Below are 21,916 nucleotides of genomic sequence, written 5' to 3' on the forward strand. Positions count from 1 at the left end.
GCCTGGCCTCTTTATGGTTTTCTGTTTTCATTCAACTGGAAAATGTAATTAGATGTTGTTTTAAACATGGTCTAGACTGGGGTTAATATTTTAAAATTCACATCCACATTAAAAATATACATTCGACATCTTAGATTGGTTAAAATGAGTTCTATGTTCTAGCTACTAGTTCAAAATCCTGAATCCAACATCCTAAACCGAATTAGATGAGACCTTTGATCTAGACCTTAGGTCGAAATCCCGAATCCAACATCCCAAACTGGATCAGATCAGACCTATGATCCGTATCATAAATATAAGTTTGAAATCCAACATCCTAGACCAGATAAGATTAGACTTCTAACTTAAATCTTGGGATAGAATCCTAAATTCGATTTGGCAGACTGTCAGGCCTGTGATCTATTTCTTAGATCAGAATCCAACATCATACACGTGTTCACATAAACAAATGAGTGGTTTTCTGATTTTTTTTGTAAATTTTTTTGAAATCCCTTGGGAATTTTGAAATCACTTGAAGAATATTACTTTGTCTATATAAATCTTTGAAATCATTGTCCAAATTACCAAACATGTGCAATTTGACTTCAAATTCTTTTGATTTCTTTGACTTTTCTCAATTTCTTGTTAGATCCTTAAAGTTATTGTATTTGATTTGTTATATTTCCTAACTGCTTGTTAAATTATCAAGTTTTTAAGTGCACTTTCAACATTGAATTTTCTAGATTACACTGGATTGCATGAACTTTTAAAACAATTTTAAGCATGGTCTAAAGTAGAGGTTCACATTTTAAAATTCAAAATCCAACTTTTGAGATTGTATAAGATTAGACCTCTAATCTAGACCTTTGGTCTGAATCCCGCATGCAGCATCTTAGACCAGATCAGCGTTGACCTTATATCCAAAATCTTGAGTCCAACATCCCAGACCGGATCAGGTGAGACCTCTGATCTTGACCATTTTTTCGAAATCCCAAATCCAACATCCCAAACCGGATTGGATGAGACCTCTAATCCGTATCATATATATATTGAAAATCTTGAATCCAACATCCCAGACCAGATCAGGTGAGACCTCTGATCTTGACCATTGGTCGAAATCCCAAATGCAACATCCCAAACCGGATTGGATGAGACCTCTAATCCATATCATATATATAAGTTTAAAATCCAACGTCCTAGACCATTTAAAATCAGACTTCTATTTTAAATCTTAGGATGGAACCCAAATTCCATTTGATAAGGTGAGATCTATGTTCTAGCTGACTGTTTAAAATCTTGAGTCCAACATCCCAAACCGGATCAGGTGAGACCTCTGATCTTGACCATTTTTTCGAAATCCAAATCCAACATCCCAAACCGGATTGGATGAGACCTCTAATCAGTATCATATATATATCCAAAATCTTGAGTCCAACATCCCAGACCGGATCAGGTGAGACCTCTGATCTTGACCATTTTTTCGAATCCCAAATCCAACATCCCAAACCGGATTGGATGAGACCTCTAATCCGTATCATATATATATCCAAAATCTTGATCCAACATCCCAGACCGGATCAGGTGAGACCTCTGATCTTGACCATTTTTTCGAAATCCCAAATCCAACATCCCAGACCGGATTGGATGAGACCTCTAATCCATATCATATATAGATATATCCAAAATCTTGAGTCCAACATCGCAGACCGGATCAGGTGAGACCTCTGATCTTGACCATTGGTCGAAATCCCAAATGCAACATCCCAAACCGGATTGGATGAGACCTCTAATCCGTATCATATATATAAGTTTAAAATCCAACGTCCTAGACCATTTAAAATCAGACTTCTATTTTAAATCATAGGATGGAACCCCAAATTCCATTTGATAAGGTGAGATCTATGTTCTAGCTGATTGTTCAAAATCTTGAGTCCAACATCCCAAACCGGATCAGGTGAGACCTCTGATCTTGACCATTTTTTCGAAATCCCAAATCCAACATCCCAAACCGGATTGTATGAGACCTCTAATCCGTATCATATATATATCCAAAATCTTGAGTGCAACATCCCAGACCGGATCAGGTGAGACCTCTGATCTTGACCATTTTTTCGAAATCCCAAATCCAACATCCCAAACCGGATTGGATGAGACCTCTAATCCGTATCATATGTATATTGAAAATCTTGAATCCAACATCCCAGACCAGATCAGGTGAAACCTCTGATCTTGACCATTGGTCGAAATCCCAAATGCAACATCCCAAACCGGATTGGATGAGACCTCTAATCCGTATCATATATATAATTTTAAAATCCAATGTCCTAGACCATTTAAAATCAGACTTCTATTTTAAATCTTAGGATGGAATCCCAAATTCCATTTGGCAAGCCGGACTAGATCGAACCTCTCATCTATCTCTTATATCAAAATTTCAAATCCCGTCTCATATATTTGATCACATGAAACAGATGGGTGGCTTTTTGATTTCCTGTAAATTCTTTTCACATCCCTTAGGAGTTTTTGAAATCACTTGAAGAATATTACTTTGTCTATATAGATCTTCGAATCTTCTCAATTCCTTGTATTTGATTTAAAATATTAACTAAATGCTTGTCAAATTCTCAAAGTTTTTCAATGCACTTTTCCATTTTGATGTTTGTTGGTTATAGTGGATTGAATGAATTTTTAAAATGATTTTTAGCGTGGTGTAAAGTAGAGGTTCGAGTTTTAAAGTTCAAAATCCAATCCAGCATTTGAGACTGTAGAAAACTAGACCTCCAATCAGAAGCTTTGGTCTAAATCCTGCATGCAACATCCTAGACCGGATCGGTGTTGACCTCTGATTCAAACATTAGCTCTGAATCCCTAATTCAACACCTCAAACCAGATGAGATTAGACCTCTGTTCTATTTCTTAGATGCAAACCCTAAATCAAACGTCATAGAACTGATAAAAATGGTTTATGGATCTTTGAAATCATTTCCTGTTTTATAAATCTTTGAAACCACTCTATGTTTTCCAAAATTTTGTAAATTGACTTCAAATTCTTATTATTGATTTTCTTGGAATTTTCTCAATTTCACTAGAGATCTTCAATTTTTTTGGATTTGATTTCGCACTTCTCTTAAATCATTGCTAAATTCTCAAGTTTGTAAATGCACCTTTCAACTTTTAGGTTTCTAAATTCCATTGGATTGTATGTATACTCAAAGCGATTTTAAACATGGTCTAGACTTGGGGGTTAATATTTTAAAATTCACATCCACATTCAAAATATACATTCGACATCCTAGACCGGATAAGGTGAGATCTATGTTCTAGCTGGTTGTTCAAAATCTTGAGTCCAACATCCGAGACTGGATCAGGTGAGACCTCTGACCTTGTCCATTTTTTCGAAATCCCAAATCCAACATCCCAAATCGGATTGGATGAGACCTCTAATCTGTATCATATATTTATTCAAAATCATGAATCCAACATCCCAGACCAGATCAGGTGAGACCTCTGATCTTGACTATTGGTCGAAATCCCAAATGCAACATCCCAAACCGGATTGGATGAGACCTTTAATCCGTATCATATATATAAGTTTAAAATCCAACGTCCTAAACCATTTAAAATCAGACTTCTATTTTAATTCTTAGGATGGAATCCCAAATTCCATTTGATAAGGTGAGATCTATGTTCTAGCTGGTTGTTCAAAATCTTGAGTCCAACATCCCACACCGGATCATGTGAGACCTCTGATCTTGACCATTTTTTCGAAATCCCAAATCCAACATCCCAAACCGGATTGGATGAGACCTCTAATCCGTATTATATATATATCCAAAATCTTGTGTTCACATCCCAAACCGGATCAGGTGAGACCTCTGATCTTGACCATTTTTTCGAAATCCCAAATCCAACATCCCAAACCGGATTGGATGAGACCTCTAATCCGTATCATATATATATCCAAAATCTTGATCCAACATCCCAGACCGGATCAGGTGAGACCTCTGATCTTGACCATTTTTTCGAAATCCCAAATCCAACATCCCAGACCGGATTGGATGAGACCTCTAATCCATATCATATATAGATATATCCAAAATCTTGAGTCCAACATCGCAGACCGGATCAGGTGAGACCTCTGATCTTGACCATTGGTCGAAATCCCAAATGCAACATCCCAAACCGGATTGGATGAGACCTCTAATCCGTATCATATATATAAGTTTAAAATCCAACGTCCTAGACCATTTAAAATCAGACTTCTATTTTAAATCATAGGATGGAACCCCAAATTCCATTTGATAAGGTGAGATCTATGTTCTGGCTGATTGTTCAAAATCTTGAGTCCAACATCCCAAACCGGATCAGGTGAGACCTCTGATCTTGACCATTTTTTCGAAATCCCAAATCCAACATCCCAAACCGGATTGTATGAGACCTCTAATCCGTATCATATATATATATCCAAAATCTTGAGTGCAACATCCCAGACCGGATCAGGTGAGACCTCTGATCTTGACCATTTTTTCGAAATCCCAAATCCAACATCCCAAACCGGATTGGATGAGACCTCTAATCCGTATCATATGTATATTGAAAATCTTGAATCCAACATCCCAGACCAGATCAGGTGAAACCTCTGATCTTGACCATTGGTCGAAATCCCAAATGCAACATCCCAAACCGGATTGGATGAGACCTCTAATCCGTATCATATATATAATTTTAAAATCCAATGTCCTAGACCATTTAAAATCAGACTTCTATTTTAAATCTTAGGATGGAATCCCAAATTCCATTTGGCAAGCCGGACTAGATCGAACCTCTCATCTATCTCTTATATCAAAATTTCAAATCCCGTCTCATATATTTGATCACATGAAACAGATGGGTGGCTTTTTGATTTCCTGTAAATTCTTTTCACATCCCTTAGGAGTTTTTGAAATCACTTGAAGAATATTACTTTGTCTATATAGATCTTCGAATCTTCTCAATTCCTTGTATTTGATTTAAAATATTAACTAAATGCTTGTCAAATTCTCAAAGTTTTTCAATGCACTTTTCCATTTTGATGTTTGTTGGTTATAGTGGATTGAATGAATTTTTAAAATGATTTTTAGCGTGGTGTAAAGTAGAGGTTCGAGTTTTAAAGTTCAAAATCCAATCCAGCATTTGAGACTGTAGAAAACTAGACCTCCAATCAGAAGCTTTGGTCTAAATCCTTCATGCAACATCCTAGACCGGATCGGTGCTGACCTCTGATTCAAACATTAGCTCTGAATCCCTAATTCAACACCTCAAACCAGATGAGATTAGACCTCTGTTCTATTTCTTAGATGCAAACCCTAAATCAAACGTCATAGAACTGATAAAAATGGTTTATGGATCTTTGAAATCATTTCCTGTTTTATAAATCTTTGAAACCACTCTATGTTTTCCAAAATTTTGTAAATTGACTTCAAATTCTTATTATTGATTTTCTTGGAATTTTCTCAATTTCACTAGAGATCTTCAATTTTTTTGGATTTGATTTCGCACTTCTCTTAAATCATTGCTAAATTCTCAAGTTTGTAAATGCACCTTTCAACTTTTAGGTTTCTAAATTCCATTGGATTGTATGTATACTCAAAGCGATTTTAAACATGGTCTAGACTTGGGGGTTAATATTTTAAAATTCACATCCACATTCAAAATATACATTCGACATCCTAGACCGGATAAGGTGAGATCTATGTTCTAGCTGGTTGTTCAAAATCTTGAGTCCAACATCCGAGACTGGATCAGGTGAGACCTCTGACCTTGTCCATTTTTTCGAAATCCCAAATCCAACATCCCAAATCGGATTGGATGAGACCTCTAATCTGTATCATATATTTATTCAAAATCATGAATCCAACATCCCAGACCAGATCAGGTGAGACCTCTGATCTTGACTATTGGTCGAAATCCCAAATGCAACATCCCAAACCGGATTGGATGAGACCTTTAATCCGTATCATATATATAAGTTTAAAATCCAACGTCCTAAACCATTTAAAATCAGACTTCTATTTTAATTCTTAGGATGGAATCCCAAATTCCATTTGATAAGGTGAGATCTATGTTCTAGCTGGTTGTTCAAAATCTTGAGTCCAACATCCCACACCGGATCATGTGAGACCTCTGATCTTGACCATTTTTTCGAAATCCCAAATCCAACATCCCAAACCGGATTGGATGAGACCTCTAATCCGTATTATATATATATCCAAAATCTTGTGTTCACATCCCAAACCGGATCAGGTGAGACCTCTGATCTTGACCATTTTTTCGAAATCCCAAATCCAACATCCCAAACCGGATTGGATGAGACCTCTAATCCGTATCATATATATATCCAAAATCTTGATCCAACATCCCAGACCGGATCAGGTGAGACCTCTGATCTTGACCATTTTTTCGAAATCCCAAATCCAACATCCCAGACCGGATTGGATGAGACCTCTAATCCATATCATATATAGATATATCCAAAATCTTGAGTCCAACATCGCAGACCGGATCAGGTGAGACCTCTGATCTTGACCATTGGTCGAAATCCCAAATGCAACATCCCAAACCGGATTGGATGAGACCTCTAATCCGTATCATATATATAAGTTTAAAATCCAACGTCCTAGACCATTTAAAATCAGACTTCTATTTTAAATCATAGGATGGAACCCCAAATTCCATTTGATAAGGTGAGATCTATGTTCTGGCTGATTGTTCAAAATCTTGAGTCCAACATCCCAAACCGGATCAGGTGAGACCTCTGATCTTGACCATTTTTTCGAAATCCCAAATCCAACATCCCAAACCGGATTGTATGAGACCTCTAATCCGTATCATATATATATATCCAAAATCTTGAGTGCAACATCCCAGACCGGATCAGGTGAGACCTCTGATCTTGACCATTTTTTCGAAATCCCAAATCCAACATCCCAAACCGGATTGGATGAGACCTCTAATCCGTATCATATGTATATTGAAAATCTTGAATCCAACATCCCAGACCAGATCAGGTGAAACCTCTGATCTTGACCATTGGTCGAAATCCCAAATGCAACATCCCAAACCGGATTGGATGAGACCTCTAATCCGTATCATATATATAATTTTAAAATCCAATGTCCTAGACCATTTAAAATCAGACTTCTATTTTAAATCTTAGGATGGAATCCCAAATTCCATTTGGCAAGCCGGACTAGATCGAACCTCTCATCTATCTCTTATATCAAAATTTCAAATCCCGTCTCATATATTTGATCACATGAAACAGATGGGTGGCTTTTTGATTTCCTGTAAATTCTTTTCACATCCCTTAGGAGTTTTTGAAATCACTTGAAGAATATTACTTTGTCTATATAGATCTTCGAATCTTCTCAATTCCTTGTATTTGATTTAAAATATTAACTAAATGCTTGTCAAATTCTCAAAGTTTTTCAATGCACTTTTCCATTTTGATGTTTGTTGGTTATAGTGGATTGAATGAATTTTTAAAATGATTTTTAGCGTGGTGTAAAGTAGAGGTTCGAGTTTTAAAGTTCAAAATCCAATCCAGCATTTGAGACTGTAGAAAACTAGACCTCCAATCAGAAGCTTTGGTCTAAATCCTGCATGCAACATCCTAGACCGGATCGGTGCTGACCTCTGATTCAAACATTAGCTCTGAATCCCTAATTCAACACCTCAAACCAGATGAGATTAGACCTCTGTTCTATTTCTTAGATGCAAACCCTAAATCAAACGTCATAGAACTGATAAAAATGGTTTATGGATCTTTGAAATCATTTCCTGTTTTATAAATCTTTGAAACCACTTTATGTTTTCCAAAATTTTGTAAATTGACTTCAAATTCTTATTATTGATTTTCTTGGAATTTTCTCAATTTCACTAGAGATCTTCAATTTTTTTGGATTTGATTTCGCACTTCTCTTAAATCATTGCTAAATTCTCAAGTTTGTAAATGCACCTTTCAACTTTTAGGTTTCTAAATTCCATTGGATTGTATGTATACTCAAAGCGATTTTAAACATGGTCTAGACTTGGGGGTTAATATTTTAAAATTCACATCCACATTCAAATTATACATTCGACATCCTAGACCGGATAAGGTGAGATCTATGTTCTAGCTGGTTGTTCAAAATCTTGAGTCCAACATCCGAGACTGGATCAGGTGAGACCTCTGACCTTGTCCATTTTTTCGAAATCCCAAATCCAACATCCCAAATCGGATTGGATGAGACCTCTAATCTGTATCATATATTTATTCAAAATCATGAATCCAACATCCCAGACCAGATCAGGTGAGACCTCTGATCTTGACTATTGGTCGAAATCCCAAATGCAACATCCCAAACCGGATTGGATGAGACCTTTAATCCGTATCATATATATAAGTTTAAAATCCAACGTCCTAAACCATTTAAAATCAGACTTCTATTTTAATTCTTAGGATGGAATCCCAAATTCCATTTGATAAGGTGAGATCTATGTTCTAGCTGGTTGTTCAAAATCTTGAGTCCAACATCCCACACCGGATCATGTGAGACCTCTGATCTTGACCATTTTTTCGAAATCCCAAATCCAACATCCCAAACCGGATTGGATGAGACCTCTAATCCGTATTATATATATATCCAAAATCTTGTGTTCACATCCCAAACCGGATCAGGTGAGACCTCTGATCTTGACCATTTTTTCGAAATCCCAAATCCAACATCCCAAACCGGATTGGATGAGACCTCTAATCCGTATCATATATATATCCAAAATCTTGATCCAACATCCCAGACCGGATCAGGTGAGACCTCTGATCTTGACCATTGGTCGAAATCTCAAATGCAACATCCCAAACCGGATTGGATGAGACCTCTAATCCGTATCATATATATAAGTTTAAAATCCAACGTCCTAGACCATTTAAAATCAGACTTCTATTTTAATTCTTAGGATGGAATCCCAAATTCCATTTGATAAGGTGAGATCTATGTTCTAGCTGGTTGTTCAAAATCTTGAGTCCAACTTTCCAGACCGGATCATGTGAGACCTCTGATCTTGATCATTTTTTCGAAATCCCAAATCCAACATCCCAAACCGGATTGGATGAGACCTCTAATCCGTATCATATATATTTCCAAAATCTTGAGTCCAACATCCCAGACCGGATCAGGTGAGACCTCTGATCTTGACCATTTTTCGAAATCTCAAATCCAACATCCCAAACCGGATTGGATGAGACCTCTAATCCGTATCATATATATATTGAAAATCTTGAATCCAACATCCCAGACCAGATCAGGTGAGACCTCTGATCTTGACCATTGGTCGAAATCCCAAATGCAACATCCCAAACCGGATTGGATGAGACCTCTAATCCGTATCATATATATTAGTTTAAAATCCAACGTCCTAGACCATTTAAAATCAGACTTCTATTTTAATTCTTAGGATTTAATCCCAAATTCCATTTGATAAGGTGAGATCTATGTTCTAGCTGGTTGTTCAAAATCTTGAGTCCAACATCCCAGACCGGATCCGGTGAGACCTCTGATCTTGACCATTTTTTTGAAATCCCAAATCTAACATCCCAAACAGGATTGGATGAGACCTCTAATCCGTATCATATATATAACCAAAATCTTGAGTCCGACATCCCAGACCGGATCAGGTGAGACCTCTGATCTTGACCATTTTTTCGAAATTCCTAATCCAACATGCTTGACCATTTTTTCGAAATCCCAAATCCAACATCCCAAACCGGATTGGATGAGACCTCTAATCCGTATCATATATATATCCAAAATCTTTAGTGCAACATCCCAGACCGGATTGGATGAGACCTCTAATCCATATCATATATATATCCAAAATCTTGAGTCCAACATCCCAGACCGGATCTAGTGAGACCTCTGATCTTGACCATTTTTTTGAAATCCCAAATCCAACATCCCAAACAGGATTGAATGAGACCTCTAATCCGTATCATATATATGTTAAAAATCTTGAATCCAACATCCCAGACCAGATCAGGTGAGACCTCTGATCTTGACCATTGGTCGAAATCCCAAATGCAACGTCCCAAACCGGAATGGATGAGACCTCTAATCCGTATCATATACATCAGTTTAAGATCCAACGTCCTAGACCATTTAAAATCAGACTTCTATTTTAATTCTTAGGATGGAATCCCAAATTCCATTTGATAAGGTGAGATCTATGTTCTAGCTTGCTGTTCAAAATCTTGAGTCCAGCATCCCATACCGTATCAGGTGAGACCTCTGATCTTGACCATTTTTTCGAAATCCCAAATCCAACATCCCAAACCGGATTGAATGGGACCTCTAATTCGTATCATATATATATCCAAAATCTTGAGTCCAACATCCCAGACCGGATCAGGTGAGACCTCTTATCTTGACCATTTTTTCGAAATCCCAAATCCAACATCCCAAACCGGATTGGATGAGACCTCTAATCCGTATCATATATATATCCAAAATCTTGAGTCCAACATCCCAGACCGGATCAGGTGAGACCTCTGATCTTGACCATTTTTTCGAAATCCCAAATCCAACCTCCCAAACCGGATTGGTTGAGACCTGTAATCCGGATCATATATATATTGAAAGTCTTGAATCCAACATCGTAGACCAGATCAGGTGAGATCTCTGATCTTGACCATTGGTCGAAATCCCAAATGCAACATCCCAAACCGGATTGGATGAGACCTCTAATCCGTATCATATATATAAGTTTAAAATCCAACGTCCTAGACCATTAAAAATCAGACTTCTATTTTAAATCTTAGGATGGAATCCCAAATTCCATTTGATAAGGTGAGATCTATGTTCTAGCTGGTTGTTCAAAATCTTGTATCATATATATATATCCAAAATCTTGTGTCCAACATCCCAGACCGGATAAGGTGAGACCTCTGATCTTGACCATTTTTTCAAAATCCCAAATCCAACATCTCAAACCGGATTGGATGAGACCTCCAATCCGTATCATATATATATTGAATATCTTGCATCCAACATCCTAGACCAGATCAGGTGAGACCTCTGATCTTGACCATTGGTCGAAATCCCAAATGCATCATCCCAAACCGGATTGGATGAGACCTCTAAAACGTAGCATATATATAAGTTTAAATTCCAATGTCCTGGACCATTTAAAATCAGACTTCTATTTTAAATCTTAGGATGGAATCCCAAATTCCATTTGATAAGGTGAGATCTATGTTCTAGCTGGTTGTTCAAAATCTTGTGTCCAACATCCCAGACCGGATCTGGTGAGACCTCTGATCTTGACCATTTTTTCGAAATATCAAATCCAACATCCCAAACCGGATTGGATGAGACCTATAATTCGTATCATATATATATCCAAAATCTTGAGTCCAACATCCCAGACCGGATCAGGTGAGACCTCTGATCTTGACCAATTTTTTGAAATCCCAAATCCAACATCCCAAACCGGATTGGATGAGACCTCTAATCCGTATCATATATATATCCAAAATCTTGAGTCCAACATCCCAGACCGGATCAGGTGAGACCTCTGATCTTGACTAATTTTTCGAAATCCCAAATCCAACATCCCAAACCGGATTGGAGTGCACTTTTCAACATTGAATTTTCTATATTACACTGGATTGCATGAACTTTTAAAATAGTTTTAAGCATGGTCTAAAGTAGAGGTTCACATTTTAAAATTCAAAATCCAACTTTTGTGATTGTATAAGATTAGACCTCTAATCTAGACCTTTGGTCTGAATCCCGCAATGCAAGCATCTTAGACCAGATCAGCGTTGACCTTATATCCAAAATCTTGAGTCCAACATCCCAGACCAGATCATTTGAGACCTCTGATCTTGACCATTTTTTCGAAATCCCAAATCCAACATCCCAAACCGGATTGGATGAGACCTCTAATCCGTATCATATATATATTGAAAATCTTGAATCGAACATCCCAGACCAGATCAGGTGAGACCTCTGATCTTGACCATTGGTCGAAATCCCAAATGCATCATCCCAAACCGGATTGGATGAGACCTCTAAAACGTAGCATATATATAAGTTTAAAATCCAACGTCCTAGACCATTTAAAATCAGACTTCTATTTTAAATCTTAGGATGGAATCCCAAATTCCATTTGATAAGGTGAGATCTATGTTCTAGCTGGTTGTTCAAAATCTTGAGTCCAACATCCCAGACCGGATCAGGTGAGACCTTTGATTTTGACCATTTTTTCGAAATCCCAAATCCAACATCCCAAACCGGATTGGATGAGACCTCTAATCCATATCATATATATATCCAAAATCTTGAGTCCAACATCCCAGACCGGATCAGGTGAGACCTCTGATCTTGACTAATTTTTCGAAATCCCATATCTAACATCCCAAACTGGATTGGATGAGACCTCTAATCCGTATCATATATATATTGAAAATCTTGAATCCAACATCCCAGACCAGATCAGGTGAGACCTCTGATCTTGACCATTGGTCGAAATCCCAAATGCAACATCCCAAACCGGATTGGATGAGATCTCTAATCCGTATCATATATATAAGTTTAAAATCCAACGTCGTAGACCATTTAAAATCGGACTTCTATTTTAAATCTTAGGATGAAATCCCAAATTCCATTTGGCAAGCCGGACTAGATCGGACCTCTCATCTATCTCTTATATTAAAATTTCAAATCCCGTTTCATATATTTGATCACATGAAACAAATGGGTGGCTTTTTGATTTCCTGTAAATTCTTTTCACATCCCTTAGGAGTTTTTGAAATCATTTGAAGAATATTACTTTGTCTATATAGATCTTCGAATCTTCTCAATTCCTTGTATTTGATTTAAAATATTAACTAAATGCTTGTCAAATTCTCAAAGTTTTTCAATGCACTTTTCCATTTTGATGTTTGTTGGTTATAGTGGATTGAATGAATTTTTAAAATGATTTTAGCGTGGTGTAAAGTAGAGGTTCGAGTTTTAAAGTTCAAAATCCAATCCAGCATTTGAGACTGTAGAAAACTAGACCTCCAATCAGAAGCTTTGGTCTAAATCCTGCATGCAACATCCTAGACCGGATCAGTGCTGACCTCTGATTCAAACATTAGCTCCGAATCCCTAATTCAACACCTCATACCAGATCAGGTTAGACCTCTGATCTATTTCTTAGATGCAAACCCTAAATCAAACGTCATTGAACTGATACAAAAGGTTTATGAATCTTTGAAATCATTTCCTGTTTTATAAATCTTTGAAACCACTCTCTAAGTTTTCCAAAATTTTGTAAATTGACTTCAAATTCTTATTATTAATTTTCTTGGAATTTTCTCAATTTCACCAGAGATCTTCAATTTTTTTGGATTTGATTTCGCACTTCTCTTAAATCATTGCTAAATTCTCAAGTTTGTAAATGCACCTTTCAACTTTTAGGTTTCTAAATTCCATGGGATTGTATGTATACTCAAAGCGATTTTAAACGTGGTCTAGACTTGGGTTAATATTTTAAAATTCACATTCACATTCAAAATATACATTCGACATCCTAGTCCGGATAAGGTGAGATCTATGTTCTAGCTGGTTGTTCAAAATCTTGAGTCCAACATCCCATACCGGATCAGGTGAGACCTCTGATCTTGACCATTTTTTCGAAATCCCAAATCCAACATCCCAAACTGGATTGGATGAGACCTCTAATCCGTATCATATATATATTCAAAATCTTGAATCCAACATCCCAGACCAGATCAGGTGAGACCTCTGATCTTGACCATTGGTCGAAATCCCAAATGCAACATCCCAAACCGGATTGGATGAGACCTTTAATCCGTATCATATATATAAGTTTAAAATCCAACGTCCTAGACCATTTAAAATCAGACTTCTATTTTAAATATTAGGATGGAATCCCAAATTCCATTTGGCAAGCCGGACTAGATCGGACCTCTCATCTATCTCTTATATCAAAATTTCATATCCCGTCTCATATATTTGATCACATGAAACAGATGGGTGGCTTTTTGATTTCCTGTAAATTCTTTTCACATCTCTTAGGAGTTTTTGAAATCACTTGAAGAATATTACTTTGTCTATATAGATCTTCGAATCTTCTCAATTCCTTGTATTTGATTTAAAATATTTCCTAAATGCTTGTCAAATTCTCAAAGTTTTTCAATGCACTTTTTCATTTTGATGTTTGTTGGTTATAGTGGATTGAATGAATTTTTAAAATGATTTTTAGCGTGGTGTAAAGTAGAGGTTCGAGTTTTAAAGTTCAAAATCCAATCCAGCATTTGGACTTGATTTCACACTTCTCTTAAATCATTGCTAAATTCTCAAGTTTGTAAATGCACCTTTCAACTTTTAGGTTTCTAAATTCCATTGGATTGTATGTATACTCAAAGCGATTTTAAACATGGTCTAGACTTGGGTTAATATTTTAAAATTCACATCCACATTCAAAATATGCATTCGACATCCTAGACCGCATAAGGTGAGATCTGTGTTCTAGCTGGTTGTTCAAAATCTTGAGTCCAATATCCCAGACCAGATCAGGTGAGACCTATGATCTTGACCATTTTTTCGAAATCCCAAATCCAACATCCCAAACCGGATTGGATGAGACCTCTAATCCGTATCATATATATATTCAAAATCTTGAATCCAACATCCCAAACCAGATTAGGTGAGACCTCTGATCTTGACCATTGGTCGAAATCCCAAATCCAACATCCCAAAGGGGATTGGATGAGACCTCTAATCCATATCATATATATAAGTTTAAAATCCAACGTCCTAGACCATTTAAAATCAGACTTCTATTCTATAGGTTCCAAAGTTGGATCATCTAATAGCTTAGGCGTATATGCAGTGTGTAATGCAGATTTTTTTTCCATTTTGCGGTTTATTTTATCTACTTTTTGAGTGTTATATAGACTTTCTAACTTTTTCAAATCATTGCGCAGAAAACATAAATTTCTCTTTCTAATAACAAGTTAGTGCTTTGCTTTGCATATGAATCAATTTTGTGCCCATGGTTGAATTCTCGTGCATGCGCACTTCCTCTCCAGTAGATTTCATGCATACATAATTTTGGGTTCAAAGCACTTTGGTAGCTTCTCTCGCTTTCCTTCTACTATCTCGACTCTGCCCAGCTGCGTTCGAGAATAGAAAGGGGAAATGAAGAAGAAAGAGTGATTACCCACCAAATTAGGACAAACCCCAACACCAACAAGGGGATTACTTTCGTTACCTTTTTCATAAAAGTCGGATCACCCTAACACACACACACACACACATATATATATATATATATATGAAGGGTGATACAAGTGGGACCTCATAGTAAGTGGATCCAGGTCCCCTACTCTTAGTCATACTATATTATCGTCATTTACATTTCAAGACTTCATATCAGGGGGACTATCAATCACCCTTCCCTCAAACCTTAACGTGTCCTCAAGGTGTTAACTCTGGAAGGCATTGGTGCACTTGTTGAGTGTTTTCCCAACTGGGATAGTGTGCGTCATCTCCTTGCCGCTCCACTATCTCTTGGACTACAGACTTGCTCTTTGGACTAAACACCCTAAATGGAAATAGAGAACGTCTTCTGAGACATTCTTTCTGCCCTTTCAGGAACACCCTTGGTTTAATAGTGACAAAAATGGAGACACTTTTCTTTTCTTATAAGCGAGAATGGTATTTGCTTTGTGGCTTTGGGTTAAACATATTTCACACTTAACACAAAAACACAAGCACGTACAGACAGACACACATACGAGCAAATATGAGAATTAAGTAAATTGATTTAATGCTTCTAATTGTTTTGATTGATTGCTCACAAGGTGTTACATGCAAAGTTATTTTTCCAAAGTCAAATTATATACTGTCGTTCATCTTTTCGAAAAGATTACTTTACACATGGTACTCTTATGTAAAAGGATTAGACGGCTCACATTAATCTGCATAGTTCTCATGTTTGTTGGCTCTAGATATTCTGTAAAGCTTATATATATTATAAAAATGTTTAGAAAATGTTTCTCATCAATATAAGATACAATTGCTCATTTTTTTCGTTCTTTGATTAGATTTTGCATTATTGAATAAGGTGCACCTTTCATCTCTTCAAGCCCTAAAGAAAAAGAGAGTCAAGAAGCGAGTTTTATGCGTGTCTTGAATATCAACCAAATTTTATTGATTGATGCTGAACCACAGCTCAATCAACTATAAGGAACGAGAACTCGGTCGGATTCAGTTGCATTTGTTTTCAACTTTTTCAATTCATGAACCTCTGTTTACAATAACATGGTTTTTCTTTTATATATATACTAAATTGTTGGTTTAACGTTTAACTTTTTAATTAAGATATCTCTTGTTTTTGCAACTCTGAAATCATATATCAAGGTAAACTACGCATTCTATTTGTCCATTTGATGGATGATGCTTTGATTTTTTTGTCATGTGACGTTTCCTGTACCATAGTTGCTTCTAGATCCATGTGTAGCTCTGTAAGAGAAAAAAAAAACGTGGGTCCGTATCTGATCATGCAAGCTCTCTGATCATTCGCAGTTTATGTGTTATTTATAACATTGAGGAAAGATGAAGTTGGAAGGACGCGTGAGAATTTACCATTGATCTTGTTTCATAATTCCTTTACATTAACTCGTGGATAATGTTACTCTTGGTAAGATTCTGGCTTTGATTTTGAAAAAAGATTGTTGTTAGTCCATAAGTTGACGATGCTCGCTGAATAGGCCATCATAATCCAATTGATACAGCTAGTTGTGTTGGGCCATAATATGTCTTAAAACCATCCAGTTATGTTGGTGGTTCTATTTCAATTGAGACATTCTAAAATCAACCGTATTGCAAGTTCCATTCTTTGATTGTGGTTGCTATTGATGTGTTTTGCTTATCAATGATGGGTTTTGGCCCTGAGTGAGTCTTAGAGATATGTACAAAAGGGACTGAAAATCTGGATGGTTAAGTCTGCTGGAGACTCACTTAGTCCTTATAAGGCTTCCTAGCAGAACTTCGTTCATGAGGATTGTGCCTACATGGTAACTTAAACCAGAAGGGAAGAGGGAATGATCTGAACTAGTGTGGTTGGGAGCAAGGCCTTGTATTCTTTAGTCTGTTCTTAGTTCACATTTTAAGCTCTAGGTTAAAACTGTTCAAATATTAGACATACTCATGTTGGTCTCTGTGAAATCTATGTGGTTCATTTTCACTCTATGTTTGGTTTGAGATCCATAATCTATCTGTCGCAGGGAAAGGTGAACGGTGGTTGTTGTTGGATTGATCGTGCGCGCTTTTGCTGTGAGGGACATCTCAGGAACCTCAAAAGCATTGCTGAATGATCAGGTTCAATACCACAGTCATCCAAGATTTCAAGCATCAAACTGAGGTCAATTCCTCAAAACATTTTCTGTGCAATCATATTACGAGAAACACCCGCAGAAAATCCCATGTTCGACATGAATTCCTCCAAGCGCTTTGCATTTGTCAGGTAGAGGTAACTGATCAAGATTCTACAAACTTAAATAATCGTAATTTCAATGCTAAAGGAAATTGTACAACTGAAATAGGAAATAACGTGGACTGCAGCTATCGACCAATGAAGGCAATTAGAATGACAAAAGGGAGTCAAGATGGCAAGTGCCTTCAGTGCAGAAATCAAAATGTGAAGTCGATTCATCATAAACAAACGGTTTATTAAACATAAACAAACAGTTTATTAAACATAAACAAACAGTTTATTAAACATAAACAAACGGTTTATTAAACATAAACAAACGGTTTCCAAAATTCTCTCTGCTCTTCTTTTATCTTCAACACAGCAGCCTATAATAAGCTGTACCAGGTTTTTATGTTGAAGCTTTGCTATTAACCTCACTTCATTCATGAACTCCATAGTGCCTCGTTTCGACCCCATGGACAGCCTCTTGACAGCTACATCCGACGCTCCTTCCAGCATACCCTTTCAATCACAAAATGCGAACTTATTATCTGTTTTTCTTTTTCATCTATGACTGGAAATCCAACAAGCAGATTGTCCACTAGAAGCACTTGAATTCTTATAAGCCTCAAATAGCCTGTGTGAGACAATGTCATCAGGCCTTTGAGAAGTCCACTATTTATCACCCTTTATGCCATTTCAGTAGTGGATTAACCAGATTTCTGCAAATTTTTAACATTTGATTCTACTAATATAACCAAAAGGATCAAACGTAAAAGTGATTTTGGTTTTTCTGCGCCGTGGAATAACTAATGCGTTACATGTATTTCTGATTTTTTGTTTTCTTTCTGCGGAATCCATGGTTTGCGCATAGCTCTTTGGTTGAAGACTGATTCTTCAGTTTGATGTTTCGTTTCCATTAGAAGTGGTGAATATAGTATTACACAATAACTTAATAATAGTTAGTATTTCATACTTTATAAACGTGAGATTCAATGTTTGGTGAATAAATGTTATGCTGTTCTGCATAGATATTCATCTAAAGCCTTATTTTCAGTTGTCTTTGTTTTACTTTTATGATTTTATCATTTATGAATTATGATTTTTTTTTAAGATGAAAGGTTTATGATGTTTTGTCTATTTGCATTGGATTTTTCAGTCAAATTTGTGTTGGAATTTTTTTGTTTATTGTGCCTTGGCTTTTTTGTTGGTTGTCTTAGTTTTTTATTTAGCTATGCATTCTCTCCGGTCAGAAACTCTGTCCGTTAGAAACTGAGCTGTGCATTTTGTCAGTTAGAAATTCTTTGGTTTTGTTTTTGGATTTCCGGTGCCGTGAAATAGTTAATGCGATACGATACGTGTATTTCTATTTTTTTTTTTTAATTTCTGTGGAATCCGTGTTTTGTGCATAGCTCTTCGGCTGAAGACTGATATTTTAGTTCAATGTTTCGTTTCTATAGAAGGGGTTAATATAGTATTACACTATAATTTAATAATAGTTAGTATTTCATACTTTATAGACGTGATGTTCAATGTTTGGTGCATAAATATTATGCTGTTGTGCATAGCTATTCAGCTAAGGCCTTATTTTCAGTTGTCTTTGTTTTGCTTTTATGATTTTATCATTTATGAATTATCATTTTTTTTAAGATGAAAGATTTATTATGTTACGTCTATTTGGATTATATTTTTCCGTCTATTTGCATTGGATTTTTCAGCCTATTTGTGTTGGATTTTTTAATTTATTGTGCCTTGGCTTTTTGTAGGTTGTTTTGTTTTTTTTTTCTAAGCTATGCATTTTGTCGCGTCAGGGACTCAGGAACCCTGTCCGTTGGAAATGAATTCTGTCAGTTAGAAACTCTTTCGTTTTGTTTTTGTATTTTCTATGCCTTGGAATAGTTAATGCCTTACGTGTCGTTCTGATTTTTCTTTTTTTTGTGGAATCTATGTTTTGTACATAGCTATTCGGCTGGAGACTGATTTTTTAGTTCGATGTTTCGTTTCTATAGAAGGGGTTAATATAGTATAACTTGATAACATAATAATAGTTAATATTTCATACTTTATAGACGTGAGATTCAATGTTTGATGAATAAATATTATGCTGTCGTGCATAGCTATTCAGATAAGGTCTTCTCTTCAGTTGTCTTTGTTTTGCTTTTATGATTTATGAATTATCATTTTTTTTAAGATGAAAGATTTATGATGTTACGTCTATTGGGATTATATTTTTCAGTCTATTACATTGGAGTTTTCAGCCTATTTGTGTTGGATTTTTTAATTTATTGTGCCTTGGCTTTTTGTTGGTTGTTTTGTTTCTGTCCCATCAGAAACCCTGTCCGTTAGAAACTGAGCTATGCATTCTGTCGGTTAGAAACTCTTCCGTTTTTATTTTTAGATTTTCTGTGCCTTGTAATAGTTAATGCGTTATGTATATTTTTTATATTTTTTTAATGTCTGTGGAATCCATGTTTTGTACATATCTCTTCGGCTGAAGACAGATTTTTTAGTGCCATGTTTTGTTTCTATAGAAGTGGTTAATAGTATAACATGATAACTTAATAATAGTTAGTATTTCATACTTTATAGACGTGAGATTCAATGTTTGAAGAATAAATATTCTGCTGTTGTGCATAGCTATTCATTCCGTGGTAGCAACTGAGCGGATAGTCATGTATCGGGAAAGATTTGCCGGAATGTACTCTGCACGTGCCTATTCACTGGCACAGGTTGGAAAAAATTACTACTCTAGTTTAAAATCTTATTGTTATGCCCATATATGTCACCTCTTCCAAGAATCATATGTTTTTCAGTTTAAGAATCACTTGTATTCCTGGTGGTGGGTTGGGGTACAGATGTAAATACAGTAGATGTAGCTATTGCCTCATCCAACTAGTCAGGAACAGGCTGTCAGTCATAGATAAAGGATTCAATGTACATAATTTTATCAAATCCAATTGCTCGAAAGGATTCAATGTACATAATTTTATCAGATCCAATTGCTTGATATAATTGATTTTGGAGATCCACTGGATTTGATAAAATGGTTGTACAAATGGTAGCGATTGATCACTTTTTCCATATAATGAATTTCTTGAGTATGAAAATTCGAAGTTGGGTTCAAGTTGGACATCAGATAACATCTAACGATTTATCCATAGTGGTGGAAATAGATGCAGGAAAATACCAAGAAAAAAAATTATTTCAACTGAATTTCTATTTCATCTGTATGAATGCAGGTCGCCATCGAAATTACTTGTGCATTGATCCAAGCTGTTACATTTTGGATTATCACATACCCTTCAGTTGGTTATTACTGGTCTGCTTATAAGATCTTATGGTACATCTTTTTGCTATTTTCTATGCTCATCTTGGGATGCTGGTGGTCTCATTAACTCCAAACGCTCAAATTGCTGCTATCCTGCAATCTGTTATGTACTCTAGGAAGTAGTCATTCAGAGTTGCATCGTATTCAATGCATCCAACATCTACTCAGAGTACCCAACCTAGTGATAATCAAAGGACATGCTTTCACTAAACTCATTTTAGGTGGCAGATCACTCTTGATCCAAGGAATGAGCTAAAAGACATTTCTAACCCATGCATGATGGGTGAAGCAATTAAGATGTGGTAGGGTAAAAAAGGCTGCTCCTTGATGCTTGTAGAAGATCATCTGAAACCTCATCACATCAGGCAAACAATCGCATACTGAGAATAGCCTCACATCAGGCAAACCCTTCATGACTAATGTTTATCTGACTAATTACACAAGTAACTAATTAACCTCGGATGTGACCTTTAAGAAAGAAAATAGTTATGGGATTGTGCTAATATTCACTAATGAGTTTAACTCTTTTCTGATACAGCAAATTCCAAAGTGGTGGATATGGCTATACTGGATCACCCCTTCAAATTGGACTATCCGTGGACTTTTTACATCACAGTATGGTGACATAGACAAGGTGATTGACGTATTTGGAGAAAAGAAGGCAGTTAGTTTGTTTCTGAAAGATTATTTTGGCTTTCGGCATGATCAGTTGGGCGTTGTGGCAGTTGTTCTCATCGCATACGCTGTTGCCTTCGCTTCTTTGTTTGCTTATTGTATATCTAAGCTTAATTTTCAGAGAAGATGATTAGATTTATGTTCACTCAATTTATCTCAGCTAATATAGAACAGCTCGACTGCTTACATTCTTGTCTTTGAGAAGATTTGACAGCTTCAGCTAAAACAGTAACACCGGCGCCTCGTCAGTTTTACAATGGCAATGACCTCAACTATCAACAATATCGGATGTGTGTGTATTTCGGCCAACCGACGTTCTACGAGTTTTATGATTGTTTGACCAGATCCCACCCTCTGTTTTTCTGATTTGACTTGATGAGTTCGGGCGGTCAAACTTGAGTTTGAAAAAGGATCGGAAACTCAATACTG

General features: G+C 36.3%; 1 protein-coding gene and 1 long non-coding RNA gene across 18 annotated transcripts in view; both read left to right on the forward strand.

The window, feature by feature from the left end:
- The window catches only part of LOC116251709 (uncharacterized), a 27,634-nt gene extending 5,961 nt beyond the window's left edge, over window positions 1–21,673 (forward strand). For 2 of the 17 annotated variants that reach the window (XR_007572289.1, XR_007572281.1), the window contains 2 exons: window positions 17,297–17,535; window positions 21,351–21,673. Coding sequence is in view for 4 of the 17 variants with exons in the window: in XM_050075598.1 (XP_049931555.1) it covers window positions 21,351–21,441 (91 nt within the window). In the remaining 13 variants the exon portion in view is untranslated. The other 15 variants (XR_007572287.1, XR_007572291.1, XR_007572286.1 and 12 more) reach the window with 15 other exon arrangements.
- The window catches only part of LOC116251735 (uncharacterized), a 66,417-nt gene that overhangs the window by 15,926 nt on the left and 28,575 nt on the right, over window positions 1–21,916 (forward strand). The window lies entirely within an intron of this gene.

This window comes from Nymphaea colorata, chromosome 1, assembly GCF_008831285.2.
Source record: "Nymphaea colorata isolate Beijing-Zhang1983 chromosome 1, ASM883128v2, whole genome shotgun sequence".
Lineage (NCBI taxonomy): Eukaryota > Viridiplantae > Streptophyta > Magnoliopsida > Nymphaeales > Nymphaeaceae > Nymphaea > Nymphaea colorata.